General features: G+C 42.8%; 1 protein-coding gene across 2 annotated transcripts in view; it reads left to right on the forward strand.

Moving 5' to 3' along the window:
* Window positions 1-24,252, forward strand: part of trrap (transformation/transcription domain-associated protein) — a 202,909-nt gene that overhangs the window by 59,807 nt on the left and 118,850 nt on the right. For both annotated transcript variants that reach the window (XM_034193140.1, XM_034193142.1), the window contains 9 exons: window positions 8,341-8,469; window positions 12,222-12,488; window positions 12,575-12,781; window positions 17,186-17,344; window positions 17,423-17,560; window positions 17,868-17,978; window positions 18,543-18,689; window positions 23,220-23,433; window positions 23,631-23,759. In XM_034193140.1, the coding sequence (XP_034049031.1) occupies window positions 8,341-8,469; window positions 12,222-12,488; window positions 12,575-12,781; window positions 17,186-17,344; window positions 17,423-17,560; window positions 17,868-17,978; window positions 18,543-18,689; window positions 23,220-23,433; window positions 23,631-23,759 (1,501 nt within the window). The remainder of the gene's footprint in view (window positions 1-8,340; window positions 8,470-12,221; window positions 12,489-12,574; window positions 12,782-17,185; window positions 17,345-17,422; window positions 17,561-17,867; window positions 17,979-18,542; window positions 18,690-23,219; window positions 23,434-23,630; window positions 23,760-24,252) is intronic.

A 24,252-nucleotide genomic window follows, 5' to 3' on the forward strand; every position in this document is an offset into this window, starting at 1 on the left:
GAAGGTCATTTTGTCTGGTTTTACACCCTCAGAGGCTCACACATGAATGCTTCTGTCCTCTCTACCTGACCTGCTGTCACGTGCGTTGCAATCACCGGGGCTGATTTTTAATTAAGCTCACTCCAGCGCATGCACACACACACTTTCACTTTGCACAGCTGTAGCGGGCCCACATACTGGCACAGAGGAGCAGCAGCACTGCTGTTAAACACAAACGGGTCAGTGGGGAAGACGGCCTGCCACGGCTCACTGTGGCACGCTGCCAAACGCATTCCGAAACCACTCAGCCACGTGTCGCCAGCCAAACCCCCAAATCCAAGGGCGTGCACTCGTGTTCACAGTGCTTTTTCTCTGGGTGCTTTTTTCTTCCCCCTCTCAGAGCGTTGCGCTCGCTCACTCCGTCTTTGAGGCGAAGTGCTGCGTTTGACGTTTTAGCAGCGCTTAGCCTGCAGAGCCTGCATCAATCCCGGCCTTTCTGCCTAACAGAATTTTGCGTATATTGTTGTTTTTTCCTTAATTGTCCTCCTCTGGTGCGCAGCAGATGCTCACTGTGTCTGTGAGGCAGAGAGAGCAAGTGACAGAAAGACAGAAGAGGTGTTTCTTTGTGAATGTGTTTGTTTTTATTGGCGAAGGGAATGTGAGTAAGAAAATGAGTGTGGCTGTTCTTCCACTGACATTTAAATAATTGCCTTTAGTATCTTTCCGGAGGCGTAATATCACCGGGAAGCATGTGCATGCACGTTTTTTTCCGCAGGCCCGTGCATTGGATAGAGGCTCGGGTTCTCACTCTGAGCGTATTTCACAGTGAATGAGAGGAGGAACCACGGTGAGGTGGCAGCAGTGAATCATCTCCACTCTGCAGACTGACCTCGTACTCCTGCTGGATTCCTTCCTTTGTTGTGTTACACCCGTTCTTTTATGAAGTTGTGAATTTTTTTGTTGTTGTTTATCATCACTTGATCATTCTTGGCATGTATTTCTACCAGACCAAAAAATACAAGTGAGTTTATGCCATCTGCGAAGAACCGTGTATTTGTTTCATGTTCTGTTAGAATACTGTTTTTGTGATACAAATATCATTATAGCAGTGCCACAAATTCAGTGTTTCCCAAAGCTACGCAGGTGCCATTCTTCAGAGGACTGCGAAATCTCCAGTGTTCACTTTAAAGCTACAGTGTGTAGGGTGTAGTGCCATCTACTGGTGAGGTTGCACGTTGCATTGTGCCATTGCGAGTCACGATTTTGTTTCTCTTCACATTTTCATGTCTTTGACAACGGAGATTCATGCTCACTTGACTTCTTTTGTGATAAACAATATGTATGGTCTTCAGTTTATGCATGTCTCTTTTGGGCTACTGTATCAACATGGCGGTGCAACATGGTGGCATCCATGAGGAGGCTTGCTCCCATATACAGGGTTCTCACCAGGATTTTTTCACAGCATAGGTGGTAAGTTAGCGGGGCATAGCTGCGCGACGAGCATTGCAGGAGCAAGTTTTGTTGTGAGGTCCGGAGTCATCCCCCCCGAGAAAATTTGGAAATTTAGAACCCTTTAAAACACTATTTCCTGCATTTTGAGGGCCACTTTGTGTTGCGAACTGGGATGTTAAATAACGTGCGACACACTCACACACTCATCTTCAACCGCTTAGTCCAATTAAGGGTTGTGGGGGGCTGGAGCCTATCCCAGCAGTCATAGAGCATGAGGCGGGGTACACCCTGGATGGGGCACCAGTCTATCGCAGGGCCACATGTAGACAAACACATTCACACCCGCACGCACACCTACCGACAATTTAAAGTGTCAAATCCACCGAACCTGCATGTCTTTGGAATGTGGGAGGAAGCCAGAGCACCCGGAGGGAACCCACACAAACACAGAGAACATGCAAACTCCACACAGAAAGGCCACAGGTAGGAATCGATCCCATGACCTTCTCGCTGTAAGGCAGCAGATCTAACCACTATTCCACCGTGCTGCCCGTAATGTGCGACATGTCCTTTAAAGCAGAAAAAATAAATAAATCACAGCATGGGGGCCCAAACCAACTGCTCTGGCGAGAACCCTGACGTAGATATGAATGGATCATTTATAGCCTATGAAACCATGTTGATTCATTCTTGTAGGTATCATATTTTCCAGAGCGTGTGTCACACTGCAGTATAAATCATACCTGTCAAAAAACAAAGCCTCTTGAACAGGAAGAACATATATAAATGGCACCATTTTTCTGTATTGTATCTCTTTCATTTGGGGTTTTTGTGCATAGATGTAGTGCATGTCTATTATTGGCATTGATTATTTTATTATTGGAGTTTAATAACAAATGCATGATTTTTCTGTAAATAAGTCACACTGGAGCAGAAGTCACAGCATCTCCCAAAGTAATCCCCCCCCGCAGCTTATCAAATCAAATAAAATCAATTTTATTTATATAGCGCCAAATCACAACAAACAGTTGCCCCAAGGCGCTTTATATTGTAAGGCAAAAGCCATACAATAATTACAGAAAAACCCCAACGGTCAAAACGACCCCCTGTGAGCAAGCACTTGGTGACAGTGGGAAGGAAAAACTCCCTTTTAACAGGAAGAAACCTCCAGCAGAACCAGGCTCAGGGAGGGGCAGTCTTCTGCTGGGACTGGTTGGGGCTGAGGGAGAGAACCAGGAAAAAGACATGCTGTGGAGGGGAGCAGAGATCAATCACTAATGATTAAATGCAGAGTGGTGCATACAGAGCAAAAAGAGAAAGAAACACTCAGTGCATCATGGGAACCCCCAGCAGTCTAAGTCTATAGCAGCATAACTAAGGGATGGTTCAGGGTCACCTGATCCAGCCCTAACTATAAGCTTTAGCAAAAAGGAAACTTTTAAGCCTAATCTTAAAAGTAGAGAGGGTGTCTGTCTCCCTGATCCGAATTGGAAGCTGGTTCCACAGGAGAGGAGCCTGAAAGCTGAAGGCTCTGCCTCCCATTCTACTCTTACAAACCCTAGGAACTACAAGTAAGCCTGCAGTTTGAGAGCGAAGCGCTCTGTTGGGGTGATATGGTACTATGAGGTCCCTAAGATGAGATGGGACCTGATTATTCAAAACCTTATAAGTAAGAAGAAGAATTTTAAATTCTATTCTAGAATTAACAGGAAGCCAATGAAGAGAGGCCAATATGGGTGAGATATGCTCTCTCTTTCTAGTCCCCGTTAGTACTCTAGCTGCAGCATTTTGAATTAACTGAAGGCTTTTCAGGGAACTTTTAGGACAACCTGATAATAATGAATTACAATAGTCCAGCCTAGAGGAAATAAATGCATGAATTAGTTTTTCAGCATCACTCTGAGACAAGACCTTTCTAATTTTAGAGATATTGCGTAAATGCAAAAAAGCAGTCCTACATATTTGTTTAATATGCGCTTTGAATGACATATCCTGATCAAAAATGACTCCAAGATTTCTCACAGTATTACTAGAGGTCAGGGTAATGCCATCCAGAGTAAGGATCTGGTTAGACACCATGTTTCTAAGATTTGTGGGGCCAAGTACAATAACTTCAGTTTTATCTGAGTTTAAAAGCAGGAAATTAGAGGTCATCCATGTCTTTATGTCTGTAAGACAATCCTGCAGTTTAGCTAATTGGTGTGTGTCCGCTGGCTTCATGGATAGATAAAGCTGGGTATCATCTGCGTAACATGCTCCAGAAAATATATGATTTATACATTAATGAATGGTTATGAGCACTTTATGAATCATATATTTTCCATTTCTGCTAATTAGCACCCCTGAATCCCTCACACTGTAGCATTAAAGCACAAACATGTATTTTGTTTGTGCTTGTGCGAAATACAGTAGACTTATATTTCCAGAGAAATATGAAGCTCAAGGGGGAAGAGGTGAAAATGATTTTTTTTTCCCCCCCACTTTTTAAGTAGAAGTAGTAATACTGTTGAGAGTTTGACTTCCTTGGGGTGTTTCTGAGTGGGTGGTGGACTGCGCTGATGAAGCTTGAAGGGCCTTGGATTGACTTGTCACCAACTGTGGATGAATTATTACATGTGCACTTCAGGAATGTAAATAGTTGAGGTGTGAGCTCATGCTAACTGAATGTGTGATTGGGACTGTGCTTGCATTGAGAGGTTGTTGGTCGCCTGCCAGCGCTCTTGCCCCGCATGCCTGTATTCTGCTGAGTCGTGGTTAAAATTATCACACTAACGAAACAAGAACATACCTACACCCAATATTCCATGTGTTGGGTGGTCGGTGGACTCCCATCTGTGGTCTGGGGGTGCCTGCGGGCTGACCAGAGACCTTCTAGTCTTGGTGGTCTCAGTCTTTTGCAATAATCCTTTATGTTTTATTTGTTCAATGAAAATGGATGGGATGTGTATAAAAAATGGCTGCCATCTGAAAACTGATTCATGTGATATATTTTGTTAAGGCACTTCAACACTACAAGCATGTCGTGGTTGTTTAATTTCTGCCCCATTGTCTTTGTGTGTAGAGGTAAAATTGCAAAAATGGCATCACTGTCAAAATACTTATGGACCTACCTGCACATCTACTAATATAAGCAACAGATTGGTCCTCACTGGAGTCTCACTGCAGCCTTATACTCGAAGTTCATGAAATGGAGCAATATCTCCATCTGGTGGAGATTTACCATTTACGCAGGTACAGTGGAGTTTTGTCAAGCGCTTTATTACAAACATGGTTACACGGAGACCAGTGTGATCGCAAGACCTGCATGCCTCCAGTGGTGTCACTGATTAAAGAAACACCAACAGAAGATTAAGAACAGAGTGCTTTCAACACGGGCTGCACATAACGATTAGTTTCATGATCACTAAACCGTTAAAACCTGTCATTGTATTACTTTTCTTCCCAACAAAGTGCAAGTTTGAGATTTGCAAAGCTGCAGCATGCAACTGCATCAGTTCACCTAATGCAGAGTGGAGTAAATTCATGGAGAAAACTGTTTAAATTGTTCATGTAAATCACACTTACTCTGCTCTGCTGTCAGTGACCATCATTCAGGACTTCTTGTAACGTCTCTGATAAAAATCACACGTTTCACGTCCCTGGAGTGTATGTGAGCATAATATGTGTTCTGTACTGTCTCTGCTGATGTGGCTGGAGAGGAACGCAGCAGCACATAAATGCATTTCTTATTTGATTAACGGCATAAAAATAGGCTTTAAGATAATTAAGACACCTGCAGAATGAAACCGTGGCAACTATTGCTTTCACAGTAGCCACAGTGTAATTTGCACAGATGAGAGTAAAGACTCTTTGTCTCTTTATTTCTGCACGTGCACGCAAGCGGTGAGTGTTGTGCAGAACGCGTGTGAGTGATGTGCTATCGGAGGATCTGGAGCATATGCTGCCACAGCTTGTTCTGCACTGAGCGATGCTCCGTCCTCCCCGATGATGGATAGAATGGTGGGGTGGGTTCATTAAGAGATAGCAGCTTCTCTAATAAATGCAGTCGTTAACTGTATTGTGGTTTGGGTATTCTACATTTTACCAGTTAATCAAGCCTTTGTCTTCAGTGGAAACAATCTGGAATAATCAGTGCTTTCATGGTGTTGATAATAATCAGTTTATCGCTTTACCCCATCAGTTGCTTGCTTTTGTTTGTTGTTTGTTTTTGCTACCTAATGTAACTTTGGTTATTTAGTATGATTGCAGAAAAATGACTCTCTTTTGTATTATAGTTATTAAAACCCTGTATGTGCGTGTGTGTCAGTCTGTTCACAAAAGATCTGAAGAAACAAATGGATGGATTTCAGCCAGATTTCACACATGAATTGTTTTCCACCCAAAAATAATCCCTATTAATTTTTGAGATTAAAGAGCATATCTCACTCCAATCAACACTCACTCACTCATCTTCATCCACGTATCCGGAATCAGGTCGAGGGGGCAACAGCTCCAGTAGGGGACGCTAAACTTCCCTTTCTCAAGCCACATTAACCACCTCTGACTGGGAGATCCCGAGATGTTCCCAGGCCAGTGTGGAGATATAATCTCTCCACTTAGTCCTGGGTCTTCCCTACGGTCTCCACTCACTCTCCTCCCTAGGGAGGTGACCAGGAGGCATCCTTACCAGATGCACAAACCACCTCAGCTGGCTCCTTTCAAAGCAAAGGAGCAGCAGCTCTACTCCGAGCTCCCCACGGATTACAGAGGTTCTCACTTGATCTGTAAGGGAGAACCCAGCCACCGTCCTAAAGAAATCCATTTTGGGCGCTTGTACCTGCGATCTACTTCTTCAGTCATGACCATAGGTGAGAGAAGGAACTAAGATTGATCAGTAGATCAACAGCTTTGCCTTTTCATCACAACAGTACGGTAGACGACCTCATTCCCTACCTGGAGTAGGCAGTCCATCGGTTTCCTGCTGAGAAACATGGCCTCAGATTTAGAGGTGCTGATCCTCATCCCAGCCACTTCACACTTAGCTGTGAACTGACCAGCTGGTGCCAACAGGACCACATCATCTGCAGAAATCAGTGAGGAGACCCTGAGCCCACTAAACTGAAGACCACCCCCCCCCCCCCCCCCACTACACCTCGATATCCTGTCCATGAATATCACAAACAGGATTGGTGAGAAGGTGCAGTCCTGGCGGAGGCCAACCTCCACTGGAAACGAGTCTGAGTTACTGCCGAGGACCTGAACATGGCTCTCGCTTTGTGAGTACGGACGATTTAACTCTTAGTTTCCCTGAGAAGTGACCCCCTCACTCCACACTCCCGCAACACCTCCCACAGCATCTCACAAGGTACCCAATCATATGCCTTCTCCGAGTCCACAAAACACATGTAGACTGGGTGGGCATACTCCCAGTCCCCCTCCAGGATCCATGTGAGAGTGAAGAGCAGGTCAGTTGTACCAGGACGGAACCTGCATTGTTCCTCTTCAATCTGAGGTTCGACTATCAGCCGAACTCTCCTTCCCAGCACCCTGGAGTAGACTTTACCAGGGAGGCTGAGTAGTGTGATGCCCCTGTAGTTGGCACACACTCTCTGGTCGCCCTTTATAAATATGGGGACCACCACCCCAGTTTGCCACTGCTTAGGCACTGTCCCAGACCTCAGCGCAATCTTGACGAGACGTCTCATCCAAGACAGTCCCTCCACACCCAGAACCTTCAGCATTTCCTGACTGATCTCATCAACCCCCGGTGCTTTGCCACTGCAGAGTTGTTTGACTACCTCATTGACTTCCACCGAGGAAATTGATGGTGATCCTCCATGAGTTTCAGCGATGGAAGCTTTGAACATTGCCCATTCTGGTTCAGTGCCCTCATTCTCCACAGGGATACCAGAAAAGCTCCGCCAGAGGTGTGAGTTGAAGATCTCTGACAGTGGGCTCCTCCAGACGTTCCCAGTTCACCTGCACTATCTGTTTGGGCTTACCAGGTCTGTCCAAAGTCCTCCGCCACCTTCTGATCCACCTCACCACCAGATGGTGATCAGTTGACAGCTCTGCCCCACTCTTCACCTGAGTGTCCAGAACATGCGGCCTCAGAACATATGATGCGATCACAAATTCAATAATCGACCTTCAGCATAGGGCACTTTGATACCATGTGGACTTATGAGCATCCTCGCATTTGAACATGGTGTTTGTCATGGACGGGCCATGACTAGCACAGAAGTCCAATAACAAACAGCTGCTCGGGTTTAGATCAGAGAGGCTGTTCCTCCTAATCAGGCCTCTCCAGGTGTCTCTGTCATTGCCCACATGTGCATTGAAGTCCCCCAGCAGAACAATGGAATCCCCCACTGGAGTCTGCTGTTTGTGTGTATGCACCAAATCAAGGTTCTTCAGTTTGATTACCTTTGGGCCTTAATGCTGCTAGATAGGTCCATAGTTGCAATTAGACATGAATAGGAAGTCCTATGTGGATGTTCAGAATTTTCTATAAAATTTACCTTCAGGGATCTTGAAAGTCAAACTCAAGGTCACTCAAAGTTTGATCACTTCAGGGCCTTAATGGTGCAAGATGAAGCCATAGTTAAAATTAAATATGAATAGGAAGTCTGACATGGACTTTCAGAATGCTCTACCATATGTGACTTTGAGTGATCTTGAAGGTCGAACTCAAGGTCACCCAAGGTGTGATTATAGTCATAGTAATTATAGTCATGGTTCCATTTGTGCAATAGAAAATACGTATAAAATCATTTGGGCTGTCAAAATGTACCACTGCATCTGGCCATGAGTAGCTTTGAAGGTCACACTTAAGGTCAACTGTTGTTTGCTGTTGAACATGAATAACGCCATTGCATGGAGGTTTGGTCTTACCATGTATTATATTGAATAATATCTTTTTTTCCTCAGGTGCTGCAGCACATCTTGAATCCTGCCTTCCTGTACAGTTTTGAAAAAGGGGAAGGCGAGCAGCTTCTTGGACCACCTAATCCTGAAGGAGACAACCCTGACAGCATCACCAGCGTCTTCATTACCAAGGTCTGCACACAGCGCACTCAATACTCTTTCCATTTCTCTGCTGTATTCATTTGTTCATTACTTAACAGCTCAGTCTTTCCATCAGTCTTCTCTGATTTCATTACCTGCTGCATTTCCTTTCATGATGTCTTATCAGTTCGGTTTCCATATTCTCACTCTTCGTTAAGGCTGTCACTGCATCTTTCTGCGCCTCCATTTATCTCATCCATCCATCTTTGTTTTTCCTCACGTTTTATTCATCACGCCACACCATATTTCCTGGTGTAAATGTCACACTGTGACCATACTAAAGGTCGCCGTGTTTGTTTGCGTTGTGGCAGATCTCGTCACTGACTGACACCAGGACTAATGGCTGCTAATGGCTGCTGTGCGGTTTGACGTAAACTCATTTCCGTGCTCACCTCCTCTTTCTCTGTCTGCTCGCCAGAGAATTCAGATGGTGGTGGGTGTGTTTTCAGCGGGGAGCTGTTTGGTTTTCAATGAGTATAAATAATTTGGAGCATGCTGTTGGCGCATTGAGACGTGGCAGACAAATTTCCTTTTTTTTTTTTTTTTTTTTTTTTTTTTTTTTTTTTTTTTGAGAATTCAACGAAACTGTAACTTAAATTAATGGAATCGACGTCTCTGTTTGTTGTCATAATTTGCATTAAATAATATGTGAAGAATTTAACATTAATGCAACGACTTACCAGCGATGAACACTATTTATTAATAACTCAAATGTGCTATTCAGCTCAGGTCTAGACACATCCTGCAGTATCACCACTTCACTTCGCTGGCAGAGAGCTGGTCCATCCCCACCTCTCAAAAGTAATCATCTATTTTCTGAAGCCAGATGAGACATTGGTGTCGCCTTGGTCTTCACCAGCCACCCAGGGAATCCTCGACACTGAGGCACGTGTGTGCTGGATCATGTCCAGAGAGACTCACCACATGGCCAAAATGTCATAGCTGTTGCTTCTTCACAGTGCAATGTGATTCTCTTCATCTCTGTCTCACTAAGTAACCGTTTATTGGACACACAGCCCTTCCAGCGGTAGCCAAGGATCCTTCAAAGAAACCTAGTACCAAAGACACCCAGTCATTGCCTTAGGTAGCTGATTGCCGTCCGACCCTCAAAACCATACTTTAAGCACCTTAAAGTCTAGAACCTTAATGGTATCTAGGAGTTAATGTTGTCACCAAACATCTTTGTTCAGCAACCTCATGAGTCCATAAGTTCTTCTCAAGCATCCCTCAGTCTCAGAGGCAGAGGACCTAGAGCATCTTGCAAGAACAGTTAAAGTCTCTACAAGTTCATCGCGTTCAAAGCTCACAGATAGACTTTTGATTGCAGAGTCCAGCAAAGCCTGGATATTAGTCCTAATCCAGGACCATCACAAACCCAGATACTCCAGACTAATGTGCTATATTCCAACATTGAATTACCTGTAAATGGACTGCATTTATATAGCGCTTTTCCATCTGCATGAGAAGCTCAAAGTGCTTTACAATGATACCTCACATTCTCACACACACACACACACACACACACACACACACACACACACACACACACACACACACACACACACACACACACACACACACACACACACACACACACACACACACACACACACACCAGTGTAAGGGTACTGCCATTTAAGCCACTCACTACTTGGGGATTAAGGAACTTGCACAAGGGCCTTTAGTGATTTTCCAGTCTGGCTGGGGTTTGAACCGAGGATCCTCTGGTCTGAAGACCAATGCTTAACCACTAGACCACCATATCCTCTGTATAGGAGTTGTTACTTCTATAGCAGAGCAAGTGTCTCTGTGGCTCAGGAGTTACACTACTAATACATAGATTAAGTTTAGATTCTAGTATTCCATGTGCCTTCTGTCAAATTATAGGTTAAATTTCATGTCTTAAAAAAATCTCCACCATGATGCTATATAACTAATGCAAAAGACAAAATTTTCTCTTATTACACCACAGAAGCCGATAACTACTTCAGAATTGTTATGGGTGTCTTGGTGGCTTCCCTCATTTGTCTTCTTCTTGCACAGTTACTCAGTTTGGGAGAACTGCCTACTCCAGACAGAAATGACAGCACCCTGCCATACCCTTAAAGAACAGGTTTAAACAGCTTTATTGCAGAAAAATATACTGAATTTTCTAGAAAATAAAATGCAGTTTATTTATTTATTTATTACTAGTTTGGGCGGCCCTCGGACTTATACTCTGGTGCGACTTATATACCAAAGAAATCTATGTGTTATTAGTAATAATAATATTATGAACTATTGTATATTATTTATATGTGGCTTTCCAAGGAATCAATACACCAAACAAAATAAACTCCAGTAATAAAAGTACACTATAGCAATGCAAAAAATCCTAAATTAAAAGAGCTAATTTAAAAAAACAACAAATGTACTTATGCTTTTCTTTTTTTTTCTTTTTTTTTCTTTAATATTTATTTCATTCATTTAAAAGAAAAACAGAAAAGCAAAAAACAAAAGCACCACAATACCAGAATGAAAAGGAGCAGAAAGAAGAACAAGTCTTATGATTTCTGCCCCTTTTAACAATACAATCTTTCAATATACAGCATCATAGTCAACATTATTTAACAGATTGCATTTCTTTAACTTGTCACATACCACTGACCCATTTCATAATTATGACCATTAATTAATAGATTACATCACTGACAGGTTACATTTAAACTTAAGACACTCCAAACATTATTAACAGTTTACTTTTTTTTTTTTTTTACTTTCTTGCAGCCCACTGACTTACTTCATAGTTTCATACTTACTTAATACATCTAATTTAATATGTTTTTTAAATAATTTAAGCGACCTTAATTCTTTAATTTCTTTATTAAGATTGTTCCATAATTTGACACCATTTACTGCAATACTCCTTTCTTTTACTTTGGTTCTAAATCTTGGTTTTTTAAAGACTTCTATTCCTTTCAATTTATAACTACTTACTCTTTTTTCAAACATATTTTGAATGTTTGTTGGTAAAGTATTTTTATTAACTTGGTACATCGTTTATTTTATTGTTACTGGGTCAGAAATCAGCATGCATCTGTGTCAGATAGCATCCAGTATGTTGTCCAGCGCATGTTTATTTGTCCATCTTGCTCATTTTTGGAATTTTAAAGTCTTTTTTGTACAGACCACAGGCTGAGGGCTTCCTGGAAAAATTTATGAATCACATCGCTATCCGTGTCCATTTGACAATTCCTTTTGTCCAAACAGCATCAAATAACATCAGCCATGTTGTCTGACACATTTTTTGTCCATCTTGCATATTTTTTAGAATAACAGCACAGGCTGCAGTGTGTACATGTGCTTCTGGGTTCCTGTCTGTTGTTAAACATGCCCCCAGGGAAGTGCTATGTTAAAAAGTGACATCCACATACAGAGAAAAGTTTGATTTATATTCAAGGTTTTCTAATATTCTTTATATGTTGATGTGGAAAGAAAATGTTTTGCAAATACGTTTGGTCACTCGGGATCATTCTCTCTGGATAATATGAATATGTTGGAGAAGGAGAAGTTGAGTGTCTTGAGATTGTAGTTCGTGGGGTGTTTTGTTGTTTAAAAAGAAAGCATGGCATGGATTATGAAAAAAAGTGTTATTTTAATTGTCTTTATCAGTTTGGCTAAATCCACATACGTAGATGCGTATTTCTCGATTATTATTATTTCTCGATACTTCACCTTCACATCTGTGCCATTTCCTCACTAAGGTTCTGGACCCAGAGAAGCAGGCTGACCTGTTGGACTCGCTGCGAATCTGCCTGCTGCAGTTCTCCACCCTGCTGGTAGAACATGCACCCCACCACATCCATGACAACAACAAATCACGTAACAGCAAGCTGCGGCGCCTCATGACTTTTGCCTGGCCATGTCTGCTGCCCAAAGCCTGCGTGGATCCGGCCTGTAAATACAGCGGCCACTTACTCCTGGCCCACATCATTGCAAAGTTCGCTATTCACAAGAAGATTGTCCTGCAGGTGAGGAGGCAAGCAGATCTTGCACATCTTAAAGTGAAATGACGGCATGCTCCCATTGATCCATGGTCTTTGGGTTCATTTTGCAGGTTTTCCACAGCCTGCTGAAGGCTCACACCATGGAGGCTCGGGCCATTGTGCGTCAAGCCATGGCGATCCTGACCCCAGCTGTTCCCGCCCGCATGGAGGATGGCCACCAGATGTTGACCCACTGGACTCGCAAAATCATCGTGGAGGAGGGGCACACTGTGCCGCAGCTGGTGCACATACTGCATCTTATTGTGCAGCACTTTAGGGTGAGGAGATGAGTCCAAGTGTGTGGTGCAGACGACAGATCTTTTGCTCCTGCATGTGACCTTTGATCTTGCATGACATTGAAAGGTCAAATTAAAGCTGATAACTATTTAACTCCAGCGGTTTGGTGCCAGAGCAACACTGTGACTTAGTGGTTAGCACTGTTGCCTCCCAGCAATAAGGTTGTGGGATTGATTCCCATCTGTGGCCTTTCTGTTCTTCCGTTCTTCCGGTGTTTACGTGGGTTCCCTCCGCGTGCTCCAGCTTCCTCCCACATGGGTTGGATGACTGCTAGGATAGGCTTCACAGCCCACCCCCACCTCACATGACCATTAATTGGTGTAAGCGGTTGAAGATGAGCGAGTGACTGAGTTTGGTGTCAGTATGGATTAAACGTAGTTTGCTGAGGATAAACTGGTGTCAGAAATTCCCCTTTATTCTTAATTTTTTTTTGTATTGATCTTAATTTAGAAGCAAAAACCCACTAATGAATAATTCCTGATTATTGAATGTCAGCATTTATTTATTTATTTATTTACCGTTAACTGCAACCGGTTATGTCGTTGACACGGTAACAGATCGCAACAGCCAATCGTGCGCTGGGCAGCTGCATATTGTTACCTGTGTTGCTACGGCAACCGTATCATGTCTCTTCAGCATCTGTGGTTGTGATTGTGGCCCAAAAACAGGTTTTGCCTATTTGGGCCATTTTATAAAATTTGGTAAGATTAGCCGCAAAATTTGCATATTATGTTGACAGTAGCCGCTTTAACAGTGTTGCCTGCTGCCTCCTAACATGAATAAATATCACTCAGTCTCATCATTCACGATAATAATTGCGCTAACGCTCACACAGACACATCCTCAGCCTCGGCTGCACACGAGTCGATGGCAGTTAAGGATATTCGATCTTCATCTCGAGCATTCCTCTTTGACTTCAAAGACTTTTTCGTCCTCTCCGCTCCTCACGGTGATGTTTGCTGCCTTGCCAGTCAGAGTGACAGTCTCTCAGTGGAAGACTGACATGTTCCTCAGCTCCTCTCTCCATTTCACTGACAGGCTGCTCTCACTGGGCCAGATGACTAATCTAATGTAATCACATCAGCATAATTACACTGGGGAGGAGATAATGATAGGCAGATGAGAGACTTGTGCGTGTGCGTTAGGGAAATTTTTTTGTGCATGTGTCTGTGTGCACACGTGATGGACAGGGCTTAGCCGCTCCGTCATTAAGAGGCTGTGAAGTCCTGCTCTATGGACTATAATTAGCCTCAAAGTGAGAAGCTTTAATATTCTTTGACATTGGCAACAGCTCTCAGATAGACATCTCATCTCTTTGCTCCTTTTTGTGTGTGTGTGCGCATGCATGTGTGTGTGCGTGTGTCTCTGTTCAGCTTGTGATGAGGCCGAGTGACTCTCCAGTGTGACGCTTGAGAGTGCGAATGCTCGGGGCTGAGTGTGTGTCATCATCTCCTTGACAGAATACAACTTCAAAGTTTGCCTCGTCTGACTCGGTGTCTTGAAGTGATTGCTCACCCCGTTTAACTTGGTGCGTTTTAAAACCCCAGAATCTGCAGAGGTGATTCTCAGACCGGCTCCAGAATAGGAGACATGAGGATATAAGTATTGTAGAGCTGCAACGATTAATGGATTATTAGTAGAATGGTAGATTAATTGACAACTCTTTTGATAATTAAGACCCCATTCAAAAAAAACATGTTTATTATCCTTGACATCAGGAAAAAATGGATGAGAGGGGACAGTTTTTTTTTCTTTCTTAGAAACGGGCACATGCGTCATTTCAATCGTGAAAAATGACATACAGCACCTGCATACCAAGTGAGGAACTGAAAATATCAGCTGTTTTTAAAATGAATCTTGTTTCCATGTTGAATACAGTCAGTGTGCTGCACGCTAATAGTGTGAAAAACAGGCAGACTGTGTTTGAGTGAGACGGAGCAACTGACTGTGGTTGTCAGTGACAACAAGCCGCAAGTTCCGGGCTCGGCTCAGTAAACTTCGGCCGTCTTCGACCGAAGCAGACTCGCCACCTAGTGGACGTGCCGGTTCTTGCACCAGCTTTACCGCCGTGAATGACATTCACCAAAATAAAATAAAAAAATTGATGCTGGCCAATTTTGGCATGTGGGCGGGGATGATAAACTAATGTTTTTTTGTTTGTTTTTTATTGGGCCTTAATCGTTTTGAGGCATGTGGGCAGTCCTGCGACAACGGAATTCTAATGACTGCAAAATCTGATTATATTTTAGCATATAATTAAAACAACACTTTTTTTGCACTGGTTGTAATTTTGTTACTGTTGAATTACGCATTTGATAAAAAACAAAAACAAACTTAATTTCAGTTTATTTAATCTGAATACTTTGTGGTGTATTTTATAAGTTTCTTGACTCCTGCCAGTAAACTGAGCTGTGTAAAAAACACATTTGAAGGCATCATTTTGGGCTCTGGAAAACATTGATCAATATTTCATGGACCAAACACCTAATCAATTAACTAAGAACATAGTCAGTCGCTTAATTAATTTTGGGAATCATTGTTAGTTGCAGACTTAATAGATTCCTACGCTTTAGAAAAGAGAGTGACAAAATATTAAGTCCATCTTCTCCAATTTATCTCAGTAAATCAAAAACAGTAAATATGTTGTCATCTTTTAAACTTCTGTTTGAAGTTGTAGTCCAGCATAATTTAATTTGTACCTGTCCAGTGGTGGTGTGTGTTTTATGAGTGATTTTAATTCCCCACTCTTAAAAATCACCTTGTGTTCAGCTCTAAATGTTAATGTTCCACCGACTAGTTATCATTTAGTTGATGCAAAAAAGAAAACCCTCAAATGTATTTTGCTTAACAGTCCATAACCTAGAGACATTTTATTTACATTCCTATTTACAGTCATAAAACTTAACAAAAGCTACTATCTAGGGCTATATCAGTAATATACCACAGCATAATGGAATGTCAGAATAAAACAACATTATACATAAAGCACAAGTGGGAAAAAGAGTTGAATATCACAATTACTGAAGAGGAATGGTGTCACATGTGTGCAACTCAAAAGACATCCACAAATTCACTTACATGGAGAGAATTTAATTGGAAAAATTTAACACATTCTTTATTACACCAAATTTAAAAAGCAAACAATTGTTAAAACAGCAAGCATGCTGGAGGCAGTGTGGTCAAATAAATGCAAACCACACACGTCTTCTGGTGTTGCCCCAAAATAGAACCATTTTGGGATGACGTGAACACTGTGATAAATGATGTGCTTGGATGTAGGATTACCAAGGACTGCTCCACCCTGTATTTGGGAAATATAGGTAAAGTAGTACTGAAAGAGGATAATTATCTGGTAAAAATTCTTCTTACGGCTGCCAGGAAGGCCATAACAAGAAAGTGGCTTGCCTCAGACCCACCTAGACAAAAAAGAATGGTTGAATATAGTACAGGAAATTTGTGTGATGGAAAAATGACTTATTGTTTGAGACTAAAAAAAAGAAGATTATAATAGGAAATGGTGCAAATGGATGTTATATAAACAAAGACATTAACATTTGAATGTATTTTATTTTTTTTATTTCTCTTCACTTATATAAATGAAAATGTGATCTGAAACTGTAATTCCTCCTGTCCCTTGTGAGCTGATCCCATACTGTTTGACTACTGTTCTGTTCTGTATATATACTAGTAAGAAATAAAATAAAAAGTAAAAAAAAACAAAAAAACTTAACAAAAGCTACAAGTTACTCAAATCCTAAAAGATGTAATCCATTCTTGAAATCAAACTTTTTTAAAATCTCAGTTTTGGCGAGTCTACATTATTAGTTATATCAGCTCTGTTGCTAAAACTGAGTTGTGTGCAATATGCTTTTATTCCATCATCTACAGGAACTAATTAAGAACTGCTTTGTTGCCAAATTCTAAGAAAATAAAGAATAAAACAACTGCTGTGTTTGCTACAGTGTGCATTATTTAGGGGTGTTTATTAGCAGAAATTTAGTATAGCATTCAGAACCATCTGTTCCTGAGCGTATTATTTACCAACAAGGAATCGAACTCAGAATGAGCCCTTCATGTCTGCATGGGAGCGGGGCCCCTCATGGAGACCACCACAGTGTTCCACTGCCAGTAGCCCAAAAGAGACGCACATAGTCCACCTTTTGCATTTTGTAGCACGGCTAGAAGACGCGGTTGCTAGACCGTGCATTTTTGTGAAGCAGAGGATCAGACATATTGCTTCACAAAAGAGAAGGTAAAGGAGCGTGAATCGTGAAAACATGAAGGGAAGCAAAATCGTGACGGGTGACGTCATAATCCAACGCTACATCCGACACACTGTAGCTTTAAAAATGACGAGCATTAATTTTGTCTTATCCCGTTCCCAGGTGTACTATCCGGTGCGCCACCACCTGGTGCAGCACATGATCAGCGCAATGCAGCGTCTCGGCTTCACCCCCAGTGTGACCATCGAGCAGAGGAAGCTGGCTGTGGACCTGGCTGAGGTGGTCATCAAGTGGGAGCTCCAGCGAATCAAAGACCAACAGGTGTGTTTATGGGCGGTGACAGACGCGCCAAAACCTGCACCGAAACTCTCCTCACACTGCTCTTTTTTCACCTGGCAGCCGGAATCGGAAGCTGAAGTGGGAGCGGGCGGGGAGGGGACCAGCGGGGGGTCTGTTGGTGTGAAGCGAGGACTGTCTGTGGAAACCGCCGGACAGGATGTCAAAAGGTTCCGTACAGCAACTGGAGCCGCCACCTCGGTGAGTCCTGTCAGCTGTCACTCAAATGACAGGATTTACTTTTTCTTTTTTTAAAGTACCTGCTGGACAATAAATGTTAAAACACCTGCACCTGCAGCTGAAGCCGAGCTATTTGTGGGTTTCTTAAACCTCATGACAACAAAGCAACAGCAGCCGCTGTTATTTTGCCTGTTAATGACCGACTTTATGCAGCATTTGCAGAACCGCCCCAATTTTGGCATGACATCTAAGTCGACTCCAAGGCGTTGTTGGTGGCTCGATGAACGGTTTCAGACTCTTCAATGAAAGCGTGTGCTTGTGCTTGCAGGTGTTTGGCCGTAGTCAGGGTATACCCGGTACGGAGAGCATGCTCACCAAGCCTGTGGAAAAACAGCACACAGACACTGTCGTCAACTTCCTCATCAGGGTTGCCTGCCAGGTAAAACCCGCCTCCTCACGCATCACTGTCTCGCACACACACTGCGTACAGCTCTGCCATCCGTGTCGCCTGCCAGGTAGGACACAGTTATCTCAAACCCTCAGTAATGAAGGTAGGACACACCTGCTGGTTGTCTCTCTCTCTCTCTCACACACGCACACAGTCCTTGGCGTCTCCTCACACAGCTGTCCCTTGTTCCATGGCAGTGTCGACCTTGGTTACAGGCCTGAAATAAACTGCTGAGGCTTCACTCACTTTGACTTTTTCCTGCTTTCCTTTTGCAGCAAGACTCCATTCTCGCTGCTCATCTGACCGTCTCTGTGGAAAATAGGGTGTGTGTGTGTGTGTGTGTGTGTGTGTGTGTGTGTGTGTGTGTGTGTCTTCACAGATCATAATCACTTTCTTTGTGTTCAGCTTGGTAATTGTGCAGCACAATGTCATTGTTTTTGTATAACTTTTTGGAACAGTTACAGCTCGCAGCGAGACAGCATCCCGCTCTGAATCTGTGAACTCGCCGTCATCAGTCATGATAACATAATTTTGTCTCCTTCCCCCACTGTGCAGGTGAACGACAGCACCAATGTGGTGGGGTCTCCGGGCGAGCTGCTGTCCCGTCGTTGCGTTAGCCTGATGAAGACGGCCCTCCGGCCTGACATGTGGCCTCGCGCTGAGCTCAAGCTGCAGTGGTTTGACAAGCTGCTTATGACTGTGGTAAGATGGCGGAGGCTTTTTATGAGCGCACACTTATTCTGTGTCCTTTCAGATGGTTGGGTCAACATGCATCAAAAGTTGGCTTTTGGAAGACAAAAATAAACACGATTAGGACAAATCATTTAGGAGTTATGAATCTTTCTGCATGACATCATCACACCAAGGTCTGCCAATGTGTGTGTGTGATTCAGGGTCAATGTGAATGGACCTTGTTGGGACTCATTTGCAACATTTATCGGTGGAATTATACGACTCCTCATATATGGACACAAACACATTATGAAACCAGGAAGGCGTGTCGGTGCCGCCATTTCAGCCCTGACAAACTGGCACTTTTAACAGTAAACAGATATTAAAGGTTTGAGGCATTTTAAAATACTGTATGGAAGTCCACGTGAACCATATATTTGATGTATGTCTCAAGATCGCACCAGCTGTGTAGGCTCCACCTACTTTCTGGGAAAAAGATGAGTCATATATAAAATACGAGTATGTGAGGAAAACCAAAGATTTTTCTGATCAACCAAGGAGGTAATTAATATTTTGTTGTTTTAATTTTCCAGCAGTTGTTTTTTGTTTGTTTGTTTGTTTGTTTTTTTTTGTCTCTACATAGAATAACTCCAAAAGTCATGAACTGATTTCAATGAAATTTGGTACCCAGATGGATAATATTTTGCGAGAGAAGTGATTACATTTTGGAGAAGATCTAGGTTACACTCTGGAACTGAGATCCAGAAGAATGCTTGGCAGATAGCAACATTTAATTCCAAAAGCTGTGAGAGGGTGATGATGAAATTTGGTGAGCACATGGATAATGTCCCAGAAAACTAAGGATTTAATTTCGAATTTGATCTGGAGCATGTTTTGGATCCAGGATCCAGAAGACGTTTTAACAATTCAGGAACATTTAATGGATGATTTTCAAGTTGCGATAGAGCAGCACCTAAGTGCATGTGTGATGATGTCACAACTCTGTCCGGTTACGGAGACGCGGTTTCTTTCAACAACAAGAACTGTCAAAAAAAAAAAAACTTTCTCGTGTGTTTGGAATTGTGTGAAGCCTTTTGAATGCTTGAATAACGTGTCAGTCGCACAAAGAAATCAAATAATAGTGAAAATATTTTAATGGGACCAGAATGTTGGTATTTTGGTTGTTGAACTTTCCTGGCAATGAATGTAAAGCCCCGGTCACACTGCACTCACGAAGGACACTGAAGCCAAAAGGAATCTGGACTTACGTTGACTTTCAGAGACATCGTTTAACCGGCGTCCAGCTTCGATTGGTCAGCCGCTCTGTGAGGCGTCATAACAGCCGATCGGTTAGCTGCTCCGTGAGGCGCATAACAGCCGATCGGTTAGCCGCTGCATGAGGCGTCATAACAGCCGATCGGTTTGCCGCTCCGTGAGGCGCATAACAGCCGATCGGTTAGCCGCTCCGTGAGGCGCATGATTGGTTAGCTGCTCCGCTGTTGTGTCTAATGACACCAAACATGCGAGCGAGAGGCTCCCTAAACGGAAGTCTGGGTTTCAAGATGGCAGCACAAGTTAAAAATTGTTCATTGAAAAATGTATTCATAATGAAATTCAATAACATTTTGTGAACAGATGGATAAAGTCCAAGGAAATATTTTATGTAATTTTTGAATTGATCTGGAAGACGTGCTGGATCTGGGATCCAGAATAATGTTAACGATATAACCAAACTGAACTCAAAAAGTTAGGAAATTTTAGGAGCACGTAGATAAATTCTTACAAGACGATTCGTGGTGTTAAATGAAAGTGAAAGTGGGTATTTTGGAGTTGGGGAATATGTGGACTTGGTGGATGCCTGAATGCCTTCTATGCCATTAATGAGTTTTGAGTAAAATTCCAAATGTTGATGGTTTTTACTGAAGTGGTGAGTAAAGCACTAAGCAGCAACCTGTGTAAGATAACTAATGCGTTCACGCCACTTATTTTTCATGGAGACTGTGGACGTTTTTCCGTCCCTGCTTAAAGCCGAGCTTAGTGTTTGCTCTAACGGTTCTGAGTGCTTTGTCTCTTATCAGTAATACACAAAGTAAAGCGCCAACCACCATAATGACAAAATAATGACAGTGGCGAGATAACGGGACTCTATCCGGGCCCGGCCCGTGCCGCCTCACTCTGCTCCTTCCCTCGTCGTCTTAAACTCCTCTGCCTCGCCTTCTGTATCACCTCCACTGTGCCTCTGCGTGTCTCCTCATCTTCTCCTCGGTCGCTTGCCAGCACTTCCTCCTCTCATCTCCTCTTTTCTTTTCAGCGCCTTATCGCAGCCTCTCTTTTCTCTCTCTCTCTTTCTTTTTTCTGTCCTTCCCTCCTCCCTGTTCATCTCTACGGTCTGATTCGGCGCCACTGTTCAGACAAGGTTATCGCCGTACCCGTTTCCTTTTAAGGATCACTGCATCCGCTGTGCTTTTCTCTCCGGCGGCGCACCAGCACGCTCACAAGACCCGGCCAACTCCTCAGGATCCCGAGGGACTAGTCTGACAAACAAAGCACTCTGTAGGTCTGATGCAGATACACGTACACGGCTGTCATACACCAACTAATGAACGCACCACTAAGTCGGATTACTTTTTTTTTTAATATTCACATTTTTCCAGCACACCAGTGATTAAGAGTCAGGAGGAGTGGTTAGAGTGGTGCAGGGGACTCGGACAGAACGTGCGCACACGTGTGTCCGTACCGTGTCTGCGTCCCTGAGGAAACTCGGGCTCCAAATCAATAATACCCTCGGTATCTACCAGGAGCCTTATCGCAGGTCACCTTGTTCATTAGTCCAGATTAGAGCCGCGCCTCTGTTTGAGATTATACTCTTGGCCCCTCAGTAATTGTAAATGTTGATTTGAATTTAGACAGAAGTCGGAGCCCCCGTGTTCGCCATTGATCTTTGGTTTAGCGGTGATCACATTGTCTTGTTCATGTTGTTCATGAAACAACCTGTGTGTGCTGAATATTGATTTCTGAGTTGTCTGGAAATGTTGGAATAAAAACTTGATCACGATTGATTTCTGTGAAAATTTGACCTTTAGATGTTCTTGCTTTTGCTCTCTGGTTTCTCAGCTATGCTTAGAACATAATCTTCATTTTGTGTGTGTGTGTGTATATATATATATATATATATATGTATATGTAGATAGATAAAATCTGCAGCCATTATTGTATATGATATGGGCTATAAAAAAATTCACCAGAAACAATCAAGTCTGTGCACTATAGCTACATCAATTAAGCTGTACTTTATTCATATGTTTACATTCATACTCATATATATAGTTAGTATACGGTACATATTTCATATTTAAACATTTTTTTTGTGTGGTGTATAAGATGTCTTTTTTTGTGTGCTGTACAGTAGCTCTGTGGCAGCAGCCCCAATTTCGTGTAATCCCCCCCCCCCCCCCCCCCCCCAGTGCAATGACAGTAAAGACTATTCTAATCGATTTTTAAAAATTTTTTCACTGTTAAATGAGATATCCAAATTCAGTTTCTTAAATATGAATATTTTTCTGGTTTCTTTACTCCTGTCTGGCATTAAATTGAATATATTTGAGCTGTGGCCAAGATGAAACGTTTGAAGGCATCATCTTGGGCTCTAGAATACATTGATGGACATTTTCACCATTTGTGACTTTTTACGGGCCTCACAAATACCGTATTTTCCTTAGTATAAGTCACACTGAAGTATAAGTCGGTGGTCAAAAAGTACCTCTTGGTGGGGGGGGGGGTATAAATCACATCTTTTCCTGTATTATAAGCTCTTTTAATGTGGGATTTTTGTGCATTGTGCATTATTACTGACATTTATTCTTTTGTTATTGGAGTTTACTTTGTTTAGTGCATTGATTCTTGGGAAAGTTCGATATAAATAGTCATCATTACTCTTATTAATAGCAAACTTGTGAAATTTCAGTATGTAAGTCGCATCGGCGTATAAGATGCAGGGCCTACCAAAATAGTAAAGAAAAAAAACGACTGATACTCCAGAAAATACGGTAATTGATTCATTGAGAGAATGCCGTATTGATTAATTTATTATGAAAATAATTTGCTTGCAGCCCTCATACACCAAAAGAATTCCTCCCCCACCACCACCACCACCCAAAAAAAAAATTAACAGTCATAGTTTCCTCTTGTTGTCTTTGGTTAATCCAAAGGGGTTGAAAAACTTCTCATTACTTTTTGTTGACCTGTGTATGTGTGTGCGTGTTATGACTTTATCATGTACCCTTCTAATTTTGGCAACCTCATAGCAAACAGAACTTTGTGTGCCCCCCTGCATTCCCAGGTTGGGAACTAGGGGGCACGACAAGGGAAAGAGCACACAAGTGCAGCTGATCTGGATTTATGGTCTGTACATTTCACTAGAAAGCCTTCTTTAGGATGCACTAAAGCAAACTTGATTATCTGTAAAAACAGCATATTTTGTCACTCTTTTTTTTTTTCCCTTCAGTGTATTCCCTTTTTTGTCTGGTCCTTCTTTGACACTTCTTTTCCATTTTCTCACAGGAGCAGCCGGCACAGGCGAACATTTCCAACATCTGCACTGGGCTGGAGATTCTCTGCTTCCTCCTGACAGTGCTGCAGTCCCCGGCCATCCTGGCCCACTTCAAGCCTCTGCAGAGGGGCATCGCTGCCTGCATGACCTGCGGCAACACCAAAGTCCTGCGTGCCGTTCACTCCCTCCTTTCTCGCCTCATGAGCATCTTCCCCACCGAACCCAGTGAGTCATGGATGCTAATGAATGTGACTTCAGGCAACGTATCCAAGTCCTCTCGGAGGAAATAATATCTCTTATTTGGAGATCTTCTGTATACAGATTCCCAACAGCTTTGAAGTTGAAACCAATGTTGAGAGTTAAAGCGGGGATTTAATTTTCAGCTCTTGCGAGAGGTAAACATTGTCTTTCCGTCCTTGCAGGCACATCAACGGTGGCATCCAAATATGAGGAACTGGAGTGTCTGTATGCAGCAGTGGGCAAGGTCATCTATGAGGGTCTTACCAACTACGAAAAAGCCACCAGCAACACAAACCCCACACAGCTCTTTGGTAAAACCTTCAGATGGCTGTCTTTCTCTTTTTCCCTGCCTCCCCCCACCACACATATCCCTTCCTGGCCCCTTGTGCTGTGTTAATATCACTTTGTTGCTCATAAACCATGTAATATTCCCACAGTCCTCCTCTTTCCCCTGCAAAAACTAATCCACCTCTCAGCCGCTTTCAGCGATTAAAGCATTGAGTGGATCGTTAAAATGCAAGCCGATGGTCCCTGCTGCTTAGGTTAACATCTGGTCTGTTTAAATGAAGGCCACAGCCCAGCGGTTCACAAAAAGGTTGATTCGGGATGAATTGCTGCTTTCGGCCGCACTCCCTGTGAGATCGTTACTTTTATCCACCCAGATGTCAGAGGGTATTTATGAGAAGACTCGATTCACTATTCTGAAGAGCCCCTTATGTTGTCTCCCCCCAACTGCTATATTGAAATAGAGTTGTACAAATAAAGGGCTCTCAAGGTGACAGATGTCTTCTGGAAACCAGATAT

The sequence above is a fragment of the Thalassophryne amazonica genome, chromosome 18 (assembly GCF_902500255.1).
Source record: "Thalassophryne amazonica chromosome 18, fThaAma1.1, whole genome shotgun sequence".
Taxonomy (NCBI): domain Eukaryota; kingdom Metazoa; phylum Chordata; class Actinopteri; order Batrachoidiformes; family Batrachoididae; genus Thalassophryne; species Thalassophryne amazonica.